This window comes from Histoplasma capsulatum, genomic scaffold (genome assembly GCF_000149585.1).
Source record: "Histoplasma capsulatum NAm1 scaffold_3 genomic scaffold, whole genome shotgun sequence".
Lineage (NCBI taxonomy): Eukaryota > Fungi > Ascomycota > Eurotiomycetes > Onygenales > Ajellomycetaceae > Histoplasma > Histoplasma mississippiense.
This window is the reverse complement of record NW_001813980.1, coordinates 1,751,991-1,771,632: the sequence shown is the minus strand read 5'-3', so window position 1 is coordinate 1,771,632 and position 19,642 is coordinate 1,751,991. Positions and strand designations below refer to the sequence as shown.

Genomic DNA, 19,642 nt, shown 5'->3' with positions numbered 1-19,642 from the left:
TCCAAGAGGTAGATGCTGGGACGAAACTGGAGTCGAGTGCTGCGATGAGTCTACAAGGAGTCGGCGGCGGGAGGAAAGGCGAGGGGTTGGGAGATGGGAAGCGCGTTTGTTTGAAATTCCAGGGTGGTTTGCCCAAAAGAGCAAAGAATGGGGTGGCTGGAAATCACGTGGTATATTTGCTGAGTCAGCAGTGCTTGGCAGAGAACTCCTAGTGAGCTATGGAAAGGCCAGACGTGAATCTTTTTTTTTGAAGACATCTTTAGCACAGTCTGCAGCGATACGGAGGAAGTCCTTCAATCTGCGATTCTAATTTGGAAGCTACTCGAATTTCCATTCTCGTGCAATCGTCATTTCCATCTGCTAACACATTGTGTTAATACTTTAATAATATTTGTCGTCGAATCTTTAGTCGTCTTTCGTTCGATCTCGCTGGCTTCTAGAAGTCCAACCGATTGATATATGCCTTCACTGCTCCCGCTGTAACCCCGGCTTCTGCCAGCCCCGTAACCGTCTCGGGATGCCTGACTGGAGCATCGCTTCCTCCGCCTCCTGAGCTATGTCAGGATTTCCGCCCCCGCTTCACTCAGTCCCTCCTCCCTACGTCGTCCCTAATTCCTCCCGACAGACTCCTTCTCCCCATCGCAAGAGCACTGTCGTATCATCTTCAAGCACATCCACATACTCGAGGCTCAGTCCACAGGAAGTCGCCGACCGTTTACAAACATCGCTTTCTCATGGCCTCTCCCCAGCAGATGCACATACAAGATTGCTACGAGATGGCCCGAACGAGCTCTCCTCTGAGGACCCGGAACCTCTCTGGATGCGATTTCTTAAGCAGTTTAAAGAGCCATTGATATTGTTGCTTTTGGCTTCTGCTGCGATTTCTTTCTTCATGAGCAATTACGATGATGCAATCAGCATTGCACTTGCAGTTACAATTGTCGTCAGTGTCGGGTTTGTGCAGGAGTACAGGTCAGAGAAGTCGTTGGAGGCATTGAATAGGATGGTGCCGCATTATGCCCATTTAATTCGCAATGTACACCACCTTGACTCACTCGGACATGTTGCACCTCAAACTGCAAATGGGGTAGCAGAATTGGAGCTGCAAGGGTTGATGACGGATGGGCCCCACCCAGTGACGTCCTCTCCAAAGGCATCTACAACAGTTCTGGCAAGCCAATTGGTCCCTGGCGATTTGGTTCTATTCTCGACGGGTGATAGAATTCCTGCAGATCTCCGCATCTTCAGCTCTACCGGCCTTTCAATTGACGAATCCAACCTTACCGGAGAAAACGAACCAGTTGCCAAATCTTCTGAATCACTGGGTAATGCAAATGGCTCACTTCAGTCAATCAAAGAAAATACTGGGTCCATTTCCCCCTATTACCATTCACCAGCCGCTGGGACGGTTGGGACTGACCTTCGATTGAACGAACAGCATAACATTGCTTTCATGGGTACTTTGGTGCGATCCGGCTATGGTCAGGGAATTGTTATAGCTACTGGGTCTAATACAGAATTTGGGAGCATCTCTGCCTCTCTTCGAGAAATCGAAAGTCCCCGAACACCACTCCAATTGTCAATGGACCGACTGGGTCAAGAGCTGAGTTACGTGTCATTTGCAGTCATTGGATTAATCGTCCTGATCGGACTATTACAAGGCAGAAAATTGTTGGATATGTTCACCATTGGTGTATCTTTGGCAGTCGCTGCTATCCCAGAGGGTCTTCCAATCATCGTTACTGTTACTCTAGCACTTGGAGTCTTCCGAATGGCGAGAAGAGGCGCCATCGTTCGAAGGTTACCTAGTGTTGAGACGTTAGGTTCTGTCAACGTCGTCTGCAGTGACAAAACAGGCACCTTGACGCTCAATCACATGACAGTTACGAAGATGTGGCATTTCGATTGCGACGCTCCTTTCGAAGTAAACAGAGACAGCAGGTCGGTGAATGCAAGCCCCGCTGCACGTACTATCCTTCGTGTCGGTAACATTGCCAATAATGCTCGTCTATCCCGCGCGCATGCCAATTCACCAGCCACTGCTGCCTCCGCTGCCATATTATCCTCAACTGTGGATCAAACTTCCGGTGCAATTAGAAGTCGATGGGTTGGCCAGCCTACAGATGTCGCCATTTTAGATTTATTAGATGCGTTCGCTGAGGATGATATTCGAGACCACATAAGCTCCCGTGTGGCGGAAACCCCTTTTAGCTCAGAGCGAAAATGGATGGGAGTGGTCATTGGTGGCGGCAGCCATCTGTCGGAGAACGGATTTGGCAACGGTGGTTGTCCCGAAACTGCATACATTAAAGGTTCCATAGAAGAAGTTCTCAAGCGTTGTGATACATACTTAACCAAAGACGGCCGGGAAGTAATTCTAGACGAAACGAGACGGCAGATAGTAAGAGAGGCAGCTGAATCCATGGCAAAAGAAGGATTGAGAGTACTTGGCTTCGCAAGCGGTCCGGTTAGAGATATCGGAAAAGGGAGTCGTCCATTGGGCAGCCGAAGCCCAACACCTGGCCATTCGGAGAAAATCCAGTCCAAAGATGACGACCTTTATACAGGCCTTGTATTTTCTGGCCTTGTCGGGATGAATGATCCACCGCGAAAAGATGTCCACCGAGCGCTCCGCAAACTGATGGCTGGCGGAGTCAGAGTCATAATGATCACAGGCGATGCGGAGACAACGGCGGTGGCTATTGCAAGGAAACTTGGAATGCCTGTTAATACGTCACCCTCGGCTCGAGAGGTACTCAGGGGAGAAGACGTAGATCGCATGAGCACTGACGAATTGGCGCAGACGATTTCTGCAACTTCCATATTCGCGCGAACTAGTCCGGATCATAAGATGAAAATTGTGCGAGCGCTTCAATCGCGCGGGAATGTTGTTGCAATGACAGGTGATGGCGTCAATGATGCACCTGCCCTGAAGAAGGCAGACATTGGAATCTCAATGGGTCGATTAGGTACCGATGTCGCGAAGGAAGCGGCAGATATGATTTTAACGGATGACGATTTCTCAACGATTCTACGAGCCATTGAGCAAGGCAAGGGAATTTTCTATAATATCCAAAATTTCATCACATTTCAACTGAGCACCAGCGTTGCGGCATTGAGCCTTGTACTCTTCAGCACAACACTGGGATTCAAAAACCCGCTTAATGCGATGCAGATATTATGGATCAGTATGTTCCTCCCCGCTTCTTCTCCCATTCAACACTAGACAGGCAGCCCAAATTACTAATCACCATCTCCCATACAGACATCCTGATGGACGGCCCACCGGCCCAATCCCTCGGTGTTGAGCCTGTCGATCCCTCCATCATGAGCCGGCCCCCACGCTCCAAACATGCCCGTGTACTTACCAAACCATTGATCCGCCGCGTCCTCACCTCCGCACTCCTAATAATGCTCGGGACGTTTGCCATCTACATCCACGAAATGTCCGACCATACGGATGAAGTCTCGGGGGCTCGCTCGCGCATCGTCACCAGTCGCGACACTACCATGACATTCACCTGTTTCGTGTTATTCGACATGTTCAACGCACTTACGTGTCGGTCAGAAACTAAGTCCATCCTACGTGGAGAGTTGCCGCTATTCGGCAATAAGATGTTCAACTATGCGGTCCTTGGCTCTTTGGTAGGGCACGCATGCGTTATCTATTTGCCGCTCTTGCAGGGCATTTTCCAGACGGAGGCGATTAAGTTGTGGGATCTGTTTGTCCTTGTTTGCATTTCTAGTACGGTGTTTTGGGTTGATGAGGGGCGGAAATATCTGGCGTGGCGGAAGAGGAATGGTGGGGTGGGAATATCTGGCATGAGGATTGGTGGGTATAGTGTTAATGTGTGAGACTGTCTACGAAGTATGGAATGAGCAAAGGCGCGTGGGAGAGCTAGGTGGGCGTTCCCTGATTTAATGACGAGATCTTTATCCTATTTTTACATATTTTTGTATGTCGCGCTTTAGATCACATTTGTTCTATATTATCTTTTCTCTTCGGTTTCCTGACATGCCACTTCCTCTCTCCCCCTTCCCAACTATATCTCATTACATCGTCGGAATAGACAAAGGGAGGATCAGTGCTTTTATTATTCTTTGTACAGTACGGATTATTGTATGCTTTTTCTACTTGTACGATAGCACATCCTCATACCCCACATACTACACCGCCCAATCATTCTAGTTAAACAAACACTTGGTTTCGCCTGCTGTCGATGAATATAAAAGAGCCGGCGGCCTTTTAAATAAAAATAAAAATAACCATAAAAAATCCATCGAATCCTGAATGGTCCAACCTCATGAACCTTATCATGACCAAAACTCTTTATCTCCAGGCGCAGGACTCATTTCATCGGTGTCCAGAGTTCCAATTAACCGTGGTTTAAGTTAAGCCTGGGCTGAAAACACAGCATGACCTGGCCACAAAGTACGTCCCATCTTTCTTCTGACCGATCTTACACGTAACACGAGTGACTTGGCGACGACTTGGTTAAGCGCGCGGAAACTCGGGCCGGATCGCGCCTAATTTGTACTACCTCATCCAACACCACAAGGGGATATTCTGTTGCAACTTTCTAACTTTGAATTGAATCAACAATCAACCATGAGAGGGAATATATATATAGGTTATTATCGAGGTATGCATATATGGAGAACTAAAATCAGCATAACTAACACGGGTATGAAATGGAAAATAGGCTCACTGAAATCGAAAACTATAACTCCTAGACTGGTGACATGTTGTATGTGATCTCTGGAAAAACAAAAAGAAAACTCAAGAAAAGCATAAATTTGCAAAAATGACCAAACAATACTGAGAGGTTCAGTCTATTTCTACCTTTTCGCTGTGACCAAGGCCCGCGGGCTGTGGAGTAGCGTTTTTACTCTCATTATTCTCTGAATCAGCTGGTGTTGATGTTGGTACTGGTCGACTGTTCACTGCCATGGCCTCCTTTGTCATCTCGCTGTGTTCATTGATTCCATAAAGATGAACAGAGGACACATCATGGCTTCCTTGGTTCTGTATATGACTCTGCGGCGTCCATGCAAGGTAGTCGCGGCGCACCTCGACATAATCATATGCAAATTCCCCGATTTGGTCGTCGTCCATTCCCAATAGCTCTGCCTGTTCTGACGCACGCAATTTCAGACCTGGGATCGCGTTGATGGCATACGCGATTAGGGCGGATACTACGAAGGTGTACGCGCTGGTCGCAAGGATGTAGGCGATCTGGATGTACATTTGTTTGTAGTTACCAATGAGCCAGCCCCCCACACCCGTTCCCGTGTTTACACCGTCGAGCCCGTAAATCGCGTCGGTGGCGAAGAAACCGTTGAATATTAACCCGACAATGCCGGAAATGCCGTGCTCAGCGAAGATATCCATGGAATCGTCGATACGGATCCAGTATTTTACTACAGAGAATGTTAGTTGAAATCTTCTTCCTCCTTATTTGACATACCCAGAGAATCATTTCCGATTCTTAAGGAAACTGACTTTTTGTAGCGTAGTTCGCTACGACTCCCGTAACTATCCCAAGCACCACACTTGCCCACGGAGGAATAAAACCAGCGGCAGGAGTTGATGCAACCAAGCCAGATATGGTACCTGAACACCACCCCACCATAGACCACTTCCGAGCGAGTCGCCAGTCGAAGAGTACCCAAGTAATAGCCGCAAAGCTGGCGGCCAAAATGGCATTCCAGGATGCGATGACAGCAAGCAGGTTAGCGCCGAAAGCCGAACCACCGTTGAATCCCAGCCACCCAAACCACAGGAAGACAGTTCCCAGGACAATTAGCGAGACATTATGTGGTCGGAAGTTGAGCATCATGCTCTCCTTGCGACGACCCAAAACCATCGAATATGCAAGCGCAGATAAACCAGATCCAATTTCAACGGGACCGCCTCCCGCAAAGTCCAAGACTCCCCATTTGTGAGCCCACCCATTGACATTCCATATCCAACACGTCAGGGGACAATAGACGAGAGTAGCCCAAAAGAAAGTAAAAACCATAGCAGGCAACAGACGGCCACGCTCAGCCACGGATCCCATTACAATGGCGGCAGTGACCGCACAAAATTGCATCTACCAAATCCTCCTCAAGTCAGCGTCAGATTGCACATCTGTCATAATTAAATTTCCACGCACCTGAAATAAGGCATATAGCAGCTCCGGTATCAGTGGCGACCCGGGACTCGGAGTTGCGAGCGTCTTCTTGAGGCCAAAGTTTCTCAAATCGCCAATAAACCCGTTCTTTGCGGTGGGGGAGAAGGCGAGCGAGTAGCCCCAGAAATACCACTGGAAAGTGACGATGGACATGGACCCCATGCACACCCAGATCATACTGAGAGCGGACTTTCGCCTCGCGAGACCTGAGTAGAGGAAGCCCAGGCCGGGAATCATGACCATGACCATCGCTGAGGCGACGATTAGGTACGCCTGGTCCCCAGGTTGGAACCATTTGTTTAAGTTTTCGACTCCTGGGATTTTATCGGGGTGGTTAGTGTATTTGGGAGATATCGCTTCTGGGGGTTGGGGAAACTTACGGGAGTTCCCTCCCAGGTCCGAATCGGTTGTGAGCTCGAAGTTTGCTGGCGCACCGATCCAGTTGTAGGATGCATAGTCGGGGACATAGGGGCCCGGATGAGCCGACATATTGTTCCCCGAGGAGGTCTACTGCCTGCCTTTCCTGTGTTGGTAAGTTTACCGGGTTCGTCTCTCTTTTATTTTATATTTTGCTTCTCATATATTTCCCTTCGGTGATTTCCTAGTAAATGAAATCCAGTATAACAAGTTACAGCTTGAAAACTCAATTTTCTTTTTACAAGCAGAATGGAGAGCAGCGAGGGATGAAATGGGAGAAGAACAGGCGGTCTGGCGTAGGGAAAATAAAAGGAAGGTGAATAAAGAAAATTAAGAACTAAGATACGCAGGAGTATATATCAGGTTCGCAACCCCTAACTACGGACAGTGAGTGTCGGAGTACCGACTCTTACTCTTACGAGGTTATTAAAGACGGAAGATAAGCTCGAAGACTCGAACACAAGGAAGAGATAACGAAAGAAATAAACATTTAATTGGATCCCGGGACACGAAAATCAATCGGTCCTCCCCCTCAATAATACCTGGTTATCAACAAGCGGACACTATAAATAGAGAAGAGATAAAGACGTGGGAGATATGGAGAAGATAACGACCTAGGGGCCTGATGATAAAACTAAACTCGACTAGGTATTTTTATCATTCTGGTAACTCCAACATCTGTCTCCCGAAGCCAAGCCACGGATCACCCACTTCCCGCCGGCTCCATGGCCGCTACCAGGTGGACGAATGGGCAAAGCACCAAAGAGGCCATGTGTGTTTCTGCTGGACATGTCTGGCCCAGCACTAGGTCGTCCTGTACGGTGCATGTATATGTCTACATATCTTACTCTGGTCCTCTGTCCTAACATGGAGAATGCTAGTTCTTGCTACATCTTTTCAATGCGTATCTCAACATTACGCCGTAGATATCATACCAGGCATACGGAATACAAATAACAACGTCGCCGTGTTCATCTCTCTGCTCATTGATTGGCCGATAACGGGTTGAAACGTCCAAACTGGTGGCGACCACTGTTTCTGTGGAACATATGGAAATCTCAATACCGGACCGTAAGTAATTCCGGGTTCCCTTTGCCTGGAGTTTTGGGGATGCAGCGCCTAAATGAGAGCCCAGCTCTAGGCACCACCCCCCTATTCCTCAGCTGGTACTGTCACAGCGGTACTTTTATAAGTTTCTAGCGTCGGTAATGACTTTTGATCCATCTCCAAACTAGATCGATAATAGAGCACAAAGATAACAACATGCCATTGAGCGTTTTTTATTTTTTTTTTTTGACTTTTTCTTTTCTTTTGTTACTGAGGTTAAATAATCGGCCAGCCCAGGCCTCCACAAAAATCACCGCATACAAAAGAAAAAAAAAAGAAAAAACCTCATCTCTTTCCTGATAACAAGCTTAAAAGCTGATGATAAGTTAGCTTCCTTCCATTGGGCTCCGCCCGCTATATAGATGCCATGGATTATCGGAAAAGCCACGGAATGCTTATTTTCGTTTAGTTATTATTTAGTCTCACACAGGAAACGCTCTCCCCTCTAACCGGATTATTGGTGGAGAACCACAACGCGTTGAGGCTGGTGCTGACCGGGTCGTTTCGGAGGCCCATGATTCAGTAGGTAGATACAGCTCTGATAACACTTTACATTATTCACTGAATATAAGCACTCAATTGAACGAGCCATCTTGCTATCTATCTAAGTAGGATCAAGCCACTCCCACAAATACGCAAAAATGATGCAATTGAAAGTTTGAAGACATCTCATCCGCTTTACTGCGGCATGTCGATTACAAAATACCCAATGCGGAAGTAAATCGATTCAAAACGGGCTCCGTGCTCCTTTGTGCTTCCTACATCTTCCTTCGGAAAACCATAATCAATTCACAACAATCCCCCTTGCCCTCACCCGCTCCTCCACACTCAATCGACCAACCACATCCTCCATATTGCCGCGCATGACCTCCTCCCACTCCTCCTCCTCCATACCCATCACCATCACGATCTGTAAACACCGTCCAAAGGCCTCACGATGCCGATATCGAGCCCCCCCATACTGCCTTGCACCATCCTCACCCCCGGCGCCACCACCTTTGCGACCACCATCATCCCGGCCCACATCCACCGCTACACTAACTATCCCCATAACGTCCCGCTCCAACTGCGTCGCCCCTAACGCATTCACTCGGCCATGATACGACCAGATACGCTTTTCTAAAAGTCGCGCCAGCGCCGCCACAATCACGCCAAGTAGCCGCTCAAAGACCCGTCCACTAAGAATTCGTGCGATCGGCTCTAGCAGATCCGCCCACGCTATCGCAAACCGGTGACGAACGACGTTGCCGTCGGCCTCATCCATCAACCCTTCTCCGTTGGCAACATCGTTCTCATTAACAACATCATCCCGCGGTTGGTACTCAATGTCACGGAATGATTCTGCTAAAATAGGTCGGATATGAGCTTTGATGACATTATTGAACAAGACTTGAATCCCATCATTGACGAGATCCTGGGCTTTGGACTCGAATGATGAGGAGAACGACTTCAGCATGCTGCCTACTCTCTGGGCCTCGTTGCCGAGCGGGAAGAGGTTGGCGAGCGGAGATTCGCTGGCTGCGGTGTCGCCGGGTCGATTACGGCCAATTTCGGGTTTCGAGGGTTCCACATGGTTTTTCACGATGCGCTGGATGTACTCGATGGCCACGTCAAGGTTGTTGAGAAGCACTAGGAAGGCAATGATGGTGGTTTCAGATGGAGCGCCACCTGCAGCTCCTCTGGGATAACTTTCATCCCGCATCTTGCGCTGGATCATACCGATGAAATCAGTGCCAAGAACCCGGGCGAGAGTTGGCGTCACGCTGGCCATGACGTCGTGTTGCGAAGTGCGGAGCGACTGCTGAAGAACCTTGTTGACAATATACATAATGTCGTCCACGGCCGAAGTGATGTGTGGCGGGTTAGCGCGCAGGGGTTGGTGTCGGTTTAACGTCAATTCTGGGGGTCCTTCGTCTAACTGGAAAGCCTTCTCCACCGACCGCCGGAGGAAAAATGTAGTCATTGCGTTGAATGGGTGGATAAGGCGATCACTGATCTTCTGACACAGCGCTGATTGTGCAAGGAACTCCGGTAATTTGAATTCTTCCTCATCACCGTTCTTTAGTCTTGTTAGTCTACAATTATCCGTAGGGAATGGCACCGGTCAAAGTAGCAATAAAAAGGTATAATGACTTGCCATGCATTTATCAGTTAAGAAGCGGGAATATAAGGACCACCTCCCCAGCATAATGGCCATCTCATTCAAAAGTCCATCAATCTCCTTCATATCCACCCCTTCGTCCTCACATGATCGCTGTGAAGCTACATCGCGACTAGCCGGCGAGTTCGCTCGAGGTGTGCCCATACCCCGGGGAGCAGGCAGGAAGCTCTGTACAAGAAACGTAAAAGCATAAGACTTGATATCTGTTAACTTGCGATCAATGTGGCGGTCATCGCTCCAGGACTCCAAGATGATACCCCCCTGAACATCCGCCTCGACCTGCAACCTTTCCACAACCCTCGTCATCTTGCCCTGACCGTAGTGTCTCTCCACTAAAGCACCATGCCCATCGACAATCTGCGCAATATGTTCAAACAACTTGGTCAACGCATTCGCATAAAAGAATCCATCTTTCCTTAGTTCCCCACCCGCTCCAGAATGTAAATTAGCCCTTGCCCGTGTCGCCACGCCCTGGCACACATAGCGCCCATACACATCCAGCCCAACAGCTGACCTCCCAATAAGCGGAAACAATTTGAAAAACCTCGTGATCTTCGCATCATCGTTGTCCTTGACTGCCCGTTCAAATTCCCGCAGGAACAACCCGCAGAGCGATTCCGCCGCATTCTCCAGCGTCACACTTGGCGGATCCGGAACTTCAGCAGTAGGCACGATCTCCACTGCAAAATCACCCAGTATGACATCCTTGGGGATCTTCGACGCACGGTTCATGTAACTCGCAGCCATTTCCCAGTCTTGCGATGCTCCCATGGACCCAGCGACGCCTAGCACACACGCTTTCAACTCCACTACTTGTTCCACTACGTCCAGTGTAGCCTTGACACGCGATTGTTGGAGATCGAGCCGCTTGACGGCGCTGGAGATGCGGTCCGCGGTCCTAGCAGCGTCCGCAAGCATGCCATGGCTGATTGCGCGAGTAGTGGTTACTTGCGAGCCTAGTTGGGCGCGGAGCAGATCCAGTCGGCCTAGTTCGCGGGAGAAGTCTTTTTGCGAAGCTACGAGTGCATCGAGGCGGGCAGTTACTGCAGCTTCACGGTCATGGAGATGGGATAAGGTGGCTTTGATATCGGCAATTGTGCGCGCATTGTAAATGTCAGGCGGGTTCTCAAGGTTGGTATTGTGTGTGGAATCACCGTGGCCATTGACTTGCTGAGTTTCGCGGCTATCGCTGGTTTGAGGTGCAGTATTCTTCGTGTGCTTGTCATCTTGTTTCCTGTCCTTGGCCGCCAGGTCAGAATGGCCATTGACAACGGCGGTGGGCGAGGGAGCAACGGGTGTCCTGGCAGGTTGGGTCATTCCTTGATGGACCCGATTTAGATAATCGAGACTTTCTAAGCTGAAGTCCATAATGGAGTCTTAGGATATGTAATTAATCCAAGGTGCAGCATAGAAACATCCGTCCAGGTCTCTTCTGATTATATTGACAAAAATTGTTTGTCGAACATCAACTGCAGCCAAGACACAGGCGGCTGGATATTTATATTTAAATTAGCCGCGGGACCAAGCGAAACAAGCGATGTCAAACCTCAAATAACGAAGCAAACGAGGCAACGGAATTATATATAATTCATTCATTATAATAAGTCACCAAGCATTTCCGGTTCGCTTTTTTCAGCCTCTTCTTCTTCTCTCGTTCAGATTTCCGCCTTGACTTTCTCTCGTTACTATCCGCTCCGACTCGTCAGTTTGAACCAGAAGACAGCTCTGTTCGGCAAAGTCTCTCTTTCAGAATTCAATATCTACGAATCACTCCCGAAACGTAAAAATAGGCCGTCGTCGAAGACCCAGGAATAAAAAGGGCTATTCGCCCCCTCGCCGCTCACCAAAAATGGGGAATGAAAGCTCTGTCCTTTTGGACGAAAGCACCCCACCAACAACCCTGAAATCCCGCTCGCTCGAAGGGATCGCTGAGTATATTAAAGAAAAGAATATTCGACGGATTGTGGTCCTGGTAAGGAGTTTATGATCCCTACATGCCATACATATATGATCCCTTCTAACATTTCGCCATCCGACTATACACAGACTGGTGCGGGAATTAGCACAGCCGCAGGAATCCCAGACTTCCGTTCTCCGGATACGGGAGTCTACGCAAATCTCGCCCGTCTAAACCTCCCGAGTCCAGAAGCCGTATTTGATATCTCCTACTTCCGCAAAAATCCATTCCCCTTTTACGCCCTGTCCAAGGAGATGTTTCCCGGCCGCTATCGGCCAACGCTCACCCACTCGTTTATCAAACTCCTCTACGATAAAGGCCGTCTACTCAAGCTCTTCACTCAAAACATCGACTGTCTGGAACGGGAAGCAGGTGTACCGGGGGAAATGATTGTGGAAGCACATGGAAGCTACGCATCCCACCGATGCATCGATTGCAAAGCTTCATTCCCCGAAGATTTAATGCGCAAGGCTATAGATGCAGATGATGTGCCTCGGTGTCTCGGATGTCAGGGGCTAGTGAAACCTGATATTGTGTTCTTTGGAGAGCCCCTGCCAGAGACTTTCTTCATGAACCGCACGCTCACTGTTGCGGCAGACCTGTGCATCATTATGGGCACTAGTTTGAGTGTACAGCCGTTCGCTAGTTTACCTAGTCTGTGCAGGGATGGGTGTCCTCGCCTTCTGATTAATCTCAATAGGGTTGGGGGCCTCGGTAGCAGGCCAGATGATGTTTTGCTACTAGGTGAGTGTGACGATGGTGTGCTGAAATTCGCAGAGGCGTTGGGTTGGCGGGAGGAGCTGGAGGAACTATGGGCGCGGACAAATCCTAAAAAGGCAGGTTTGACGAATAAGGAAAAAGAAAAACTAGCTCGCTCCAAGGATGAACAGTTACGTGATGAGGTCGAACGGTTGGCAGGAGAAGTGGAGCACACTCTGCAAATATCGCGATCCCACGAGGCGCGAGTCCGTTCAGAGCTACATATAGGGGAGAAGGTGGAAACGGCAAAAGGAGCAGAAGGACCAGAAGGACCAGGCAAGCGTGAATCCCCAGCCACTTCCAGGGTTGAAATCAATCGCGAAATGGAGAAGGAGGACAACCAGCCTTCCGGATCGGAACAACCCGACCCTGTGGCCCAGCAACAAAGCAAGCCAGATGCGAAATCTGCCGGCGATAGTGCAGTAAACCAGGATGTATCCTCTCCACCGCCAACCACGGAACCTAATAAGGGAACTGGCTAGGAGACAGAAACAACAAAGTAACTCGGGACATCAGGTTTCGACCCTGCCTGAGAGTACTCGGGGAGGTACTGGACAGCCCTTGTTTCCTTGTCTCGCATAGAATTATGGGCCTAGACCAGGAATTATGAAGAATTAACGACGATGATGACCAACATGCTGAGCGTTTAAATTTATGACTACATATCCTCATTAGTTAGAAGCATTTGATGTTTCGATTTTCTCCCGCAAGATTTGCAATTCCTACTACATTAATAACGATGGCGATTCCTTAGTATCTAGAAAAGTCGAAGTGATATGTTAAATCCGTAGTCGATTTAAAATTAGAGTAACCCTAGGGACGAATGATATAAGCGTTAAAAAACAGGGGCACAATAGATATCTAGCATGCTTGCGACCTTGGACTGAAGAGCGTAGGAATGCTCGTGCTGGTGCTGTTGCTTCGAACTCCATGCAGGCTGCTTACTACTCTCACTGTCGTCATAATATCCATGGATGTAACCAGACCGCCAACAAGTTGCTTGTGGGGCACGCTGGGGACAACAACCTCGATCCCAACCACTTTTTCTCTACCACCACCAATTCCTCCCTCATCTCTTGATCGCAACCTGTCATCAAAGTATCCGGCCTCTGGGTTATTCAATAGACGTTTGTTTCCTACGTTATATATTCCCATTTAAGGCCATTCGCCGAGGTCACAATGGCTATAACACCCCGCCGAAAACCTTCCCGGAAGGGTGAGTATTTGCCAGTGAGTCCCAGTTATACGTCCCAGTTTTAGAATACGCCTGAGCCATGTAGTGGGCAGTCATGCATATGTGGTCATATGTCAATGCGAAAACGTAGCGACGAGGGCTAACAAAGCTTCATCTTAGGATCAATGGCTGATATGCCGAAGGATGTGCTTGACCAGCTCAAGACGCTGGAAGAGCTCTTCACAGTTGACCAGGAGAAGCTGAAGCAGATCGTTGAGCATTTCATCAAGGAGTTACAGAAGGGTGAGCTTCTTTTATTCCCTTTTGTTTGTCCAATGCCAATGGATAGATATCTACGCACGAGAAAAGCAGAGGTGGTTAGGTGGGCAGCAGAGAGGGCATGGATTACGATTGAGAGCAGCTTTTAAAATATGAATTAGATATTCCACGTATTCTAACAATGTGGATGAAAAAGGCCTCAGTGTCGAAGGCGGAAACATTGTAAATTTCCCAACCCTGCGTTCCTGATCCGCGCCCCTCATACAGAGAAGTGATCCAATTATTAGTTACTGATTCACTTTCCTCCCCAGCCCATGAACGTGACTTGGGTTCTGGGATTTCCCACTGGCCATGAGAAAGGTACATTTCTGGCTCTGGACATGGGGGGCACCAACCTGCGCGTCTGCGAAATTGAGCTCTCCGAAGAGAAGGGCGAGTTTGATGTCACACAGTCCAAGTATCGAATCCCCGAAGAGCTCAAGAGCGGTGAATCATCAGAACTATGGGAATATATTGCCGACTGTGTACAGCAGTTCATAGAATACTACCATGACGGTTGCACGGCTTTGCCAGACCTGCCGCTGGGCTTTACCTTTTCGTACCCTGCTACTCAAGAATATGTTGACCACGGTGTCCTACAGAGATGGACCAAGGGTTTTGATATTGACGGCGTCGAGGGCAAAGACGTCGTCCCAATGTTAGAAGAAGCTTTGGCTAAGAAGGTTAAAAATTCAGCTCTTTCCCCATTTTTCTTTGGCTATATGGTGCTAATTACTTTACAGGGTCTCCCCATTAAAGTTGCCGCTCTAGTAAACGACACGACTGGCACACTTATTGCTTCCGCCTACACTGACCCAGAGATGAAAATCGGCTGTATCTTCGGCACAGGCGTCAACGCCGCCTACATGGAAAATGCGGGCTCTATCCCTAAAATAGCCCACTACAATTTACCTCCCGACACCCCAGTCGCTATCAACTGCGAATACGGCGCCTTCGACAACGAACTCATTGTCCTCCCCCGAACGCAGTATGACGTAATCATTGACCGCGACTCACCCCGACCCAGGCCAACAAGCCTTCGAAAAAATGACAGCAGGTCTCTACCTCGGCGAGATCTTCCGACTTGTCCTCCTCGACCTCTACGACAACAAGGGAAAGCTTATATTTGCTAACCAGGACGTATCCCAACTACGTAAACCATACTCCCTGGACTCCTCCTTCCTAGCCTTCATCGAAGAAGATCCCTTCGAGAACCTGTCAGAAACGCGAGATCTCTTCGAACGCACCCTGGGGATCTACGCATTGCCCTCGGAGCTAGAATTCTGCAGACGCCTGGCGGAATTGATCGGCACACGTGCCGCACGCCTCTCCGCTTGCGGTGTTGCGGCCATCTGCAAGAAGAAAAATATCACCCATTGCCATGTCGGAGCGGACGGGTCGGTGTTCGAGAAGTACCCGCATTTCAAGGCCAGGGGCGCCAGAGCCCTGCGGGAGATCCTTGACTGGCCAGATAGTGAACCGGATCGGGTTGTGATGAGCGGAGCGGAGGATGGGTCTGGCGTTGGTGCGGCGCTTATTGCGGCTTTGACGCTTGAGAGGGTTAAACAAGGTAATTTGGTGGGGATTAGGAATAAGGACTCAATTAAGAAAATGTGTTAGGGGCTGGGCGGTTGTCTTGTGATTGTTGTACAAGGATGGAGAAGACAAACAAAAAGAGTGGCCAATGATGTATCAGAGTCAGTATACAGAGTATATAGACCAGTCTCTATTTCCCTTTTGTTAACTCGTCTTTTTATTAGCTTCTTGGGAATGGAAGTACATCGGAAGCGGTCTGTCTTAAATCTAAAAAAATATGTTCATCCCTTTCTCGTCTGCCTGATTGATTCCCGCCACAGGGTGGGAGGGTGGAAGCTTCCAAATAAAAACATTTTCATTAAACTTAACATGCCTTACGGCCTACTCACAAGGAAAGGAATGATGCAAGAGAAGGGGAAGTATAAAAGAAAGTAAAGCGAGAAGAGACCAAAATGCAGAGCAAAGGAACACAGGAAGGAAGAACACGCCACTCAGTTGAGACATCTGTCATCCGTCTCAGCTCGAGTAGTTTCTCAGCATGCAATTGCGCGGCCATCCAAAGAAAGCCACCTGAAATCCAGATTTCGTATCTGTCGCCGTTGTTGAAAACCTCCATTCCTTTTGAGCTAGATACTAACAATCAGGTAAGGTCAAATACAGGAGGTGCACTTGAAAGTCACTGGTCCGGTCATCGCAGGGGCGGAGGACGACAGCGGCTCCTTGTTCTTCGTATCAGCCTGGTCCCGACCTGACTCCTCATCCCATGCTGGTTATGGATTCCAAGTTTCGGGTATCCCCAAGTGGGGAGGAGAGAAGCCATCGAATTGCCCATTCGAAAGCCTTAATACGGTCTTCTATGGACTCGGTGAAGTTCATAGGAACAGGCTTGCCATATCGTAGAAAAAATCTGGACCCATCGTAATAGGCCTCAACGGTTCGAAAATTTGCCGGTGCGAATGGATACCAGAAGGATCTGATGGAAAATCATACTCAACATCTTGTTCTTCCGACTTCAAATAGTCAGTCCACTGGGCGACAACACATACCGGAATGAACTTGTGCCCCTTCCCAATGATGACCTTGTTTTTCCACCAGGTCACGCTGAGGATGGATAACAACTCCCCTCGCATGATAGGCGCGGGCGAGCTAGTAGCCTGAAATGACAGGATGACTGTATGAGGTAGGTCTTTCTGGCCCCATATAAATGGCGTCCGCCACTCATATCTTTCGGGTGATCGAGATTTTACAAGCTCCAAAGGCATACGGATATTTTGTGCGGCTCTAAAACTAGAATTAGCGATGTATTTCGTGTGCGGATCCAAAGCTGGTGATAAACTTGCCTTTCATTATGCCATTTGCCATATTCACCTAGGATCTCATATTTGGGGGTTTCTTTTGATGAAGTTCTCAGGAAATTCACAATTTGAATATCGACCACCGAAAGATATTCCTCGTCGCCATACTCGCGAAATCTGTTTCTAGAACCAAGCGGCTCAAACGTGTATTCTCGAAGATCGGCAAGGGGCATTTGTGAAAAGAAGGCAGGTTCGGCGTTGGTGACAGTAAAGTCGTCCTTGATGATGGGATCATCCGCTTGAAAGTAACACGCTGGGCAATCAAGAATCCGATAATAAGTCTGCGCAATCCTATCACACACCTTCATAGCCTCAAGGTATTCTTCCCTGTTTACAGGAATGGGCTTCCCTTCTTTTATGAACTCAGAGATTGAAGATAACGGGATATTGAGACTTGTGGTAAGAGAACAAGCAGGGTGAGAGAAGAGAGTTAAGAGTTGAACAGTTCCAAGGTTGGTGTCCAAGTCCAAGAGGAAGTTTCACTGCCTTTTTTATCCGCGTGAATGTTGTCCAGGAAACCTTCTGCAGCGGTAAGTACGCTGCACATACGGGTTGGTGGTTACGCCTCCTGCCGTGGACAGACAGAGCACGCCGGGTGTATCCTCGCCCATGTCCTGATCAGGATATATATGTTCAACCAGGCGCCTAGGCTGTACAGCGCATATACTATGTACAGTACATATATAATATATATATATATATATATATATATAGGCCCCTGCCCCTCCCCCTCTGTAGGATTCTCATTGAAGGCGCTAAAATGTGATTGACACGCATCATGACTCTGCTCGCGAGCCGAACTATTTCGAGTGCTCAGCGGGAAGAAAAGATGGCGCTGTTTCATGCCTGGCGCGGATTACTCCTCCCTCCCTCCCATTTCGCATTTCGCACTCACGCAGTCGTTCTTGAGCGTTATGCCCAACGGGCTTTCCCCTTCGCGCGCTCCTTAGTTATCCGACGATTCCACGATGAGGTTAAATAGCAGCGTTTCTGTCCTCTTGCCTTCCGGCGAACGAGGTGCTGTAGTGATATTTCTTGAATATTTTTCCTCGCCGCTTGTGACCTGATCGTCTCATAGTTCAATTATAATTGCTTAGAAACCCCCTACATTCTCGGTAGCCTCTGTAGCAATGGGCAAAAAAATCATGGAATTGCCTTCCACAGCGAAAGAATGGCATACGTTCGCGGATCAACATGGGGTGGAGTCAACCTCAATCCAAGATCTTAAAACCTTCAATTCGGCATCAAAAATCAAAGAGGCGCAATTTCTGGCGCTACATGTTCTTTGGAAATCGTATGCGCCCGACGAAATCGATCTTGAAAAAGAGTATGATATCAAATACCGCACCGAAGACCTTAAGGATCTGGCCTGGAGCAAATACTGGGGGCCATACCTCCAAGAGATATCAAAGGGATTCGATGGGAAGACCGATCTAGGAACGTTTGACTTGCTTTACGACTTCCAGCGCGATATAAAAAACTCAACACTTGGGCCACAGGAAACGAAGAAGGTGTTTTTTAATGTTACAACTCGGCTGCAACGCAAGGCTGCGGGGGAAAATAATTCTCCTCCTTCCACACCCAGTCGTGCCTCGAGGAGCCCCAATCCGGGGTCAGACGACCTGGAGGTGGGATCCCTCGAGAACGAAATGAAAGAGCTATACATTGACGACATGAGTTCTGTCGGATCCCCTCAATCTCTGGGGTTGAGAAGTGTCATCGAGTCCATTTCACCGGTAACCAGTGATGAGGCAAAGTGGTTGCCCCTGGTTAAAGATGAGCAGATCGTGAACACAGCTCTCATTCTCCTTTTGCGAGGATTATGCATGCGGATGCCTGGTTTCACGAATGCAAGATGGTCTCTTGAGCGGAAAGCGTTTCGCATTAGACAACACAAATCTCTCGACAAGGAAAGCCTTTATGAGGCACGAACGGACGGCCACCTCGCATTCTTTACTGAAAATACGCCACGATCATTAGCCATCCTGGAAGTTAAATCTCAGGTTAGAGGAAATGCCGAACCATGGATGCAAGAAAGTGCCGCAGATGGCTGCTTGGATCTACGATGAACCAAGTACAGGGGATAGATCGAATTTTCGGTAAGAGGATTTATTCACGAGCAATTGTAACGAAAACGTTAACTGGCCCCAGGCGATGCATGATTAGCCAGGATCGCCATGAAATCTACATTATAATCGCTACATACACCAAAGAATATGTGGCGTATCTTCAAGGGGACCGGGATGGGTCCTCGGGTCCTTTTCTCACGATGCATCAAATTGGACCATTCATTCCCAATGCAGAGAGACACATGGAGCGGTTAGGAAGGATTATTGCGGCATTGAGCAGGCAACTGGTACATCAAGCAAAGAATGGAAATCCATGCCATTGGTAATTAGAAGTGTTGCGGGGTTTTTCCTGTGTTATCGTTTCCTTGCGATCGGCTTGTGTTTGAACTTCAGTCTGGATTTTTCTATATGAAAGTTGCTGGTTTGAATGCTCCTGTTTGAATGCCTGTGTGTTTTGAACATAATAAATTACTATCTCCATGAAAGGGTATTTCCATCTCTATTCCATTTGGGGGGGGGGGGGGGGGGGGGGGGGGGGGCGACCGACATTACAAAGTACATTTATTCTTTTCGGTAATCCCAGTGAACTTCCCTGTGCATACGACCAAGTGTT

The 19,642-nt window shown here is 48.5% G+C and overlaps 6 protein-coding genes across 6 annotated transcripts; 4 read left to right on the top strand and 2 right to left on the bottom strand.

The window, feature by feature from the left end:
• Positions 1 to 44: 44 nt before the first annotated feature.
• On the top strand, positions 45 to 3,855 carry HCAG_03665 (calcium-transporting ATPase 1; the record flags this gene model as incomplete). The annotated part of the gene is made up of 3 exons (XM_001541517.1): positions 45 to 170; positions 626 to 3,188; positions 3,266 to 3,855. 3 exons carry the CDS (start codon positions 45 to 47, stop codon positions 3,853 to 3,855), a joined length of 3,279 nt encoding a protein of 1,092 aa, XP_001541567.1.
• Positions 3,856 to 4,828: 973 nt separating this feature from the next.
• HCAG_03664 (ammonium transporter MEP3) lies at positions 4,829 to 6,665 on the bottom strand (the record flags this gene model as incomplete). The annotated part of the gene is made up of 4 exons (XM_001541516.1): positions 4,829 to 5,421; positions 5,504 to 6,095; positions 6,159 to 6,490; positions 6,557 to 6,665. The coding sequence occupies 4 exons, from the start codon at positions 6,663 to 6,665 to the stop codon at positions 4,829 to 4,831; spliced, it is 1,626 nt and encodes a 541-aa protein (XP_001541566.1).
• A 1,819-nt stretch (positions 6,666 to 8,484) lies between these two features.
• HCAG_03663 (conserved hypothetical protein) lies at positions 8,485 to 11,229 on the bottom strand (the record flags this gene model as incomplete). The annotated part of the gene is made up of 3 exons (XM_001541515.1): positions 8,485 to 9,759; positions 9,878 to 9,897; positions 9,948 to 11,229. The coding sequence occupies 3 exons, from the start codon at positions 11,227 to 11,229 to the stop codon at positions 8,485 to 8,487; spliced, it is 2,577 nt and encodes an 858-aa protein (XP_001541565.1).
• Positions 11,230 to 11,710: 481 nt separating this feature from the next.
• Positions 11,711 to 13,059, top strand: HCAG_03662 (hypothetical protein; the record flags this gene model as incomplete). Its single annotated transcript, XM_001541514.1, has 2 exons — positions 11,711 to 11,833; positions 11,908 to 13,059. The coding sequence occupies 2 exons, from the start codon at positions 11,711 to 11,713 to the stop codon at positions 13,057 to 13,059; spliced, it is 1,275 nt and encodes a 424-aa protein (XP_001541564.1).
• Positions 13,060 to 13,756: 697 nt separating this feature from the next.
• HCAG_03661 (hexokinase) lies at positions 13,757 to 15,870 on the top strand (the record flags this gene model as incomplete). Its single annotated transcript, XM_001541513.1, has 6 exons — positions 13,757 to 13,793; positions 13,932 to 14,054; positions 14,227 to 14,252; positions 14,342 to 15,064; positions 15,207 to 15,639; positions 15,830 to 15,870. 6 exons carry the CDS (start codon positions 13,757 to 13,759, stop codon positions 15,868 to 15,870), a joined length of 1,383 nt encoding a protein of 460 aa, XP_001541563.1.
• A 1,868-nt stretch (positions 15,871 to 17,738) lies between these two features.
• On the top strand, positions 17,739 to 19,029 carry HCAG_03660 (predicted protein; the record flags this gene model as incomplete). Its single annotated transcript, XM_001541512.1, has 2 exons — positions 17,739 to 17,933; positions 18,058 to 19,029. 2 exons carry the CDS (start codon positions 17,739 to 17,741, stop codon positions 19,027 to 19,029), a joined length of 1,167 nt encoding a protein of 388 aa, XP_001541562.1.
• Between the last annotated feature and the right edge of the window lie 613 nt (positions 19,030 to 19,642).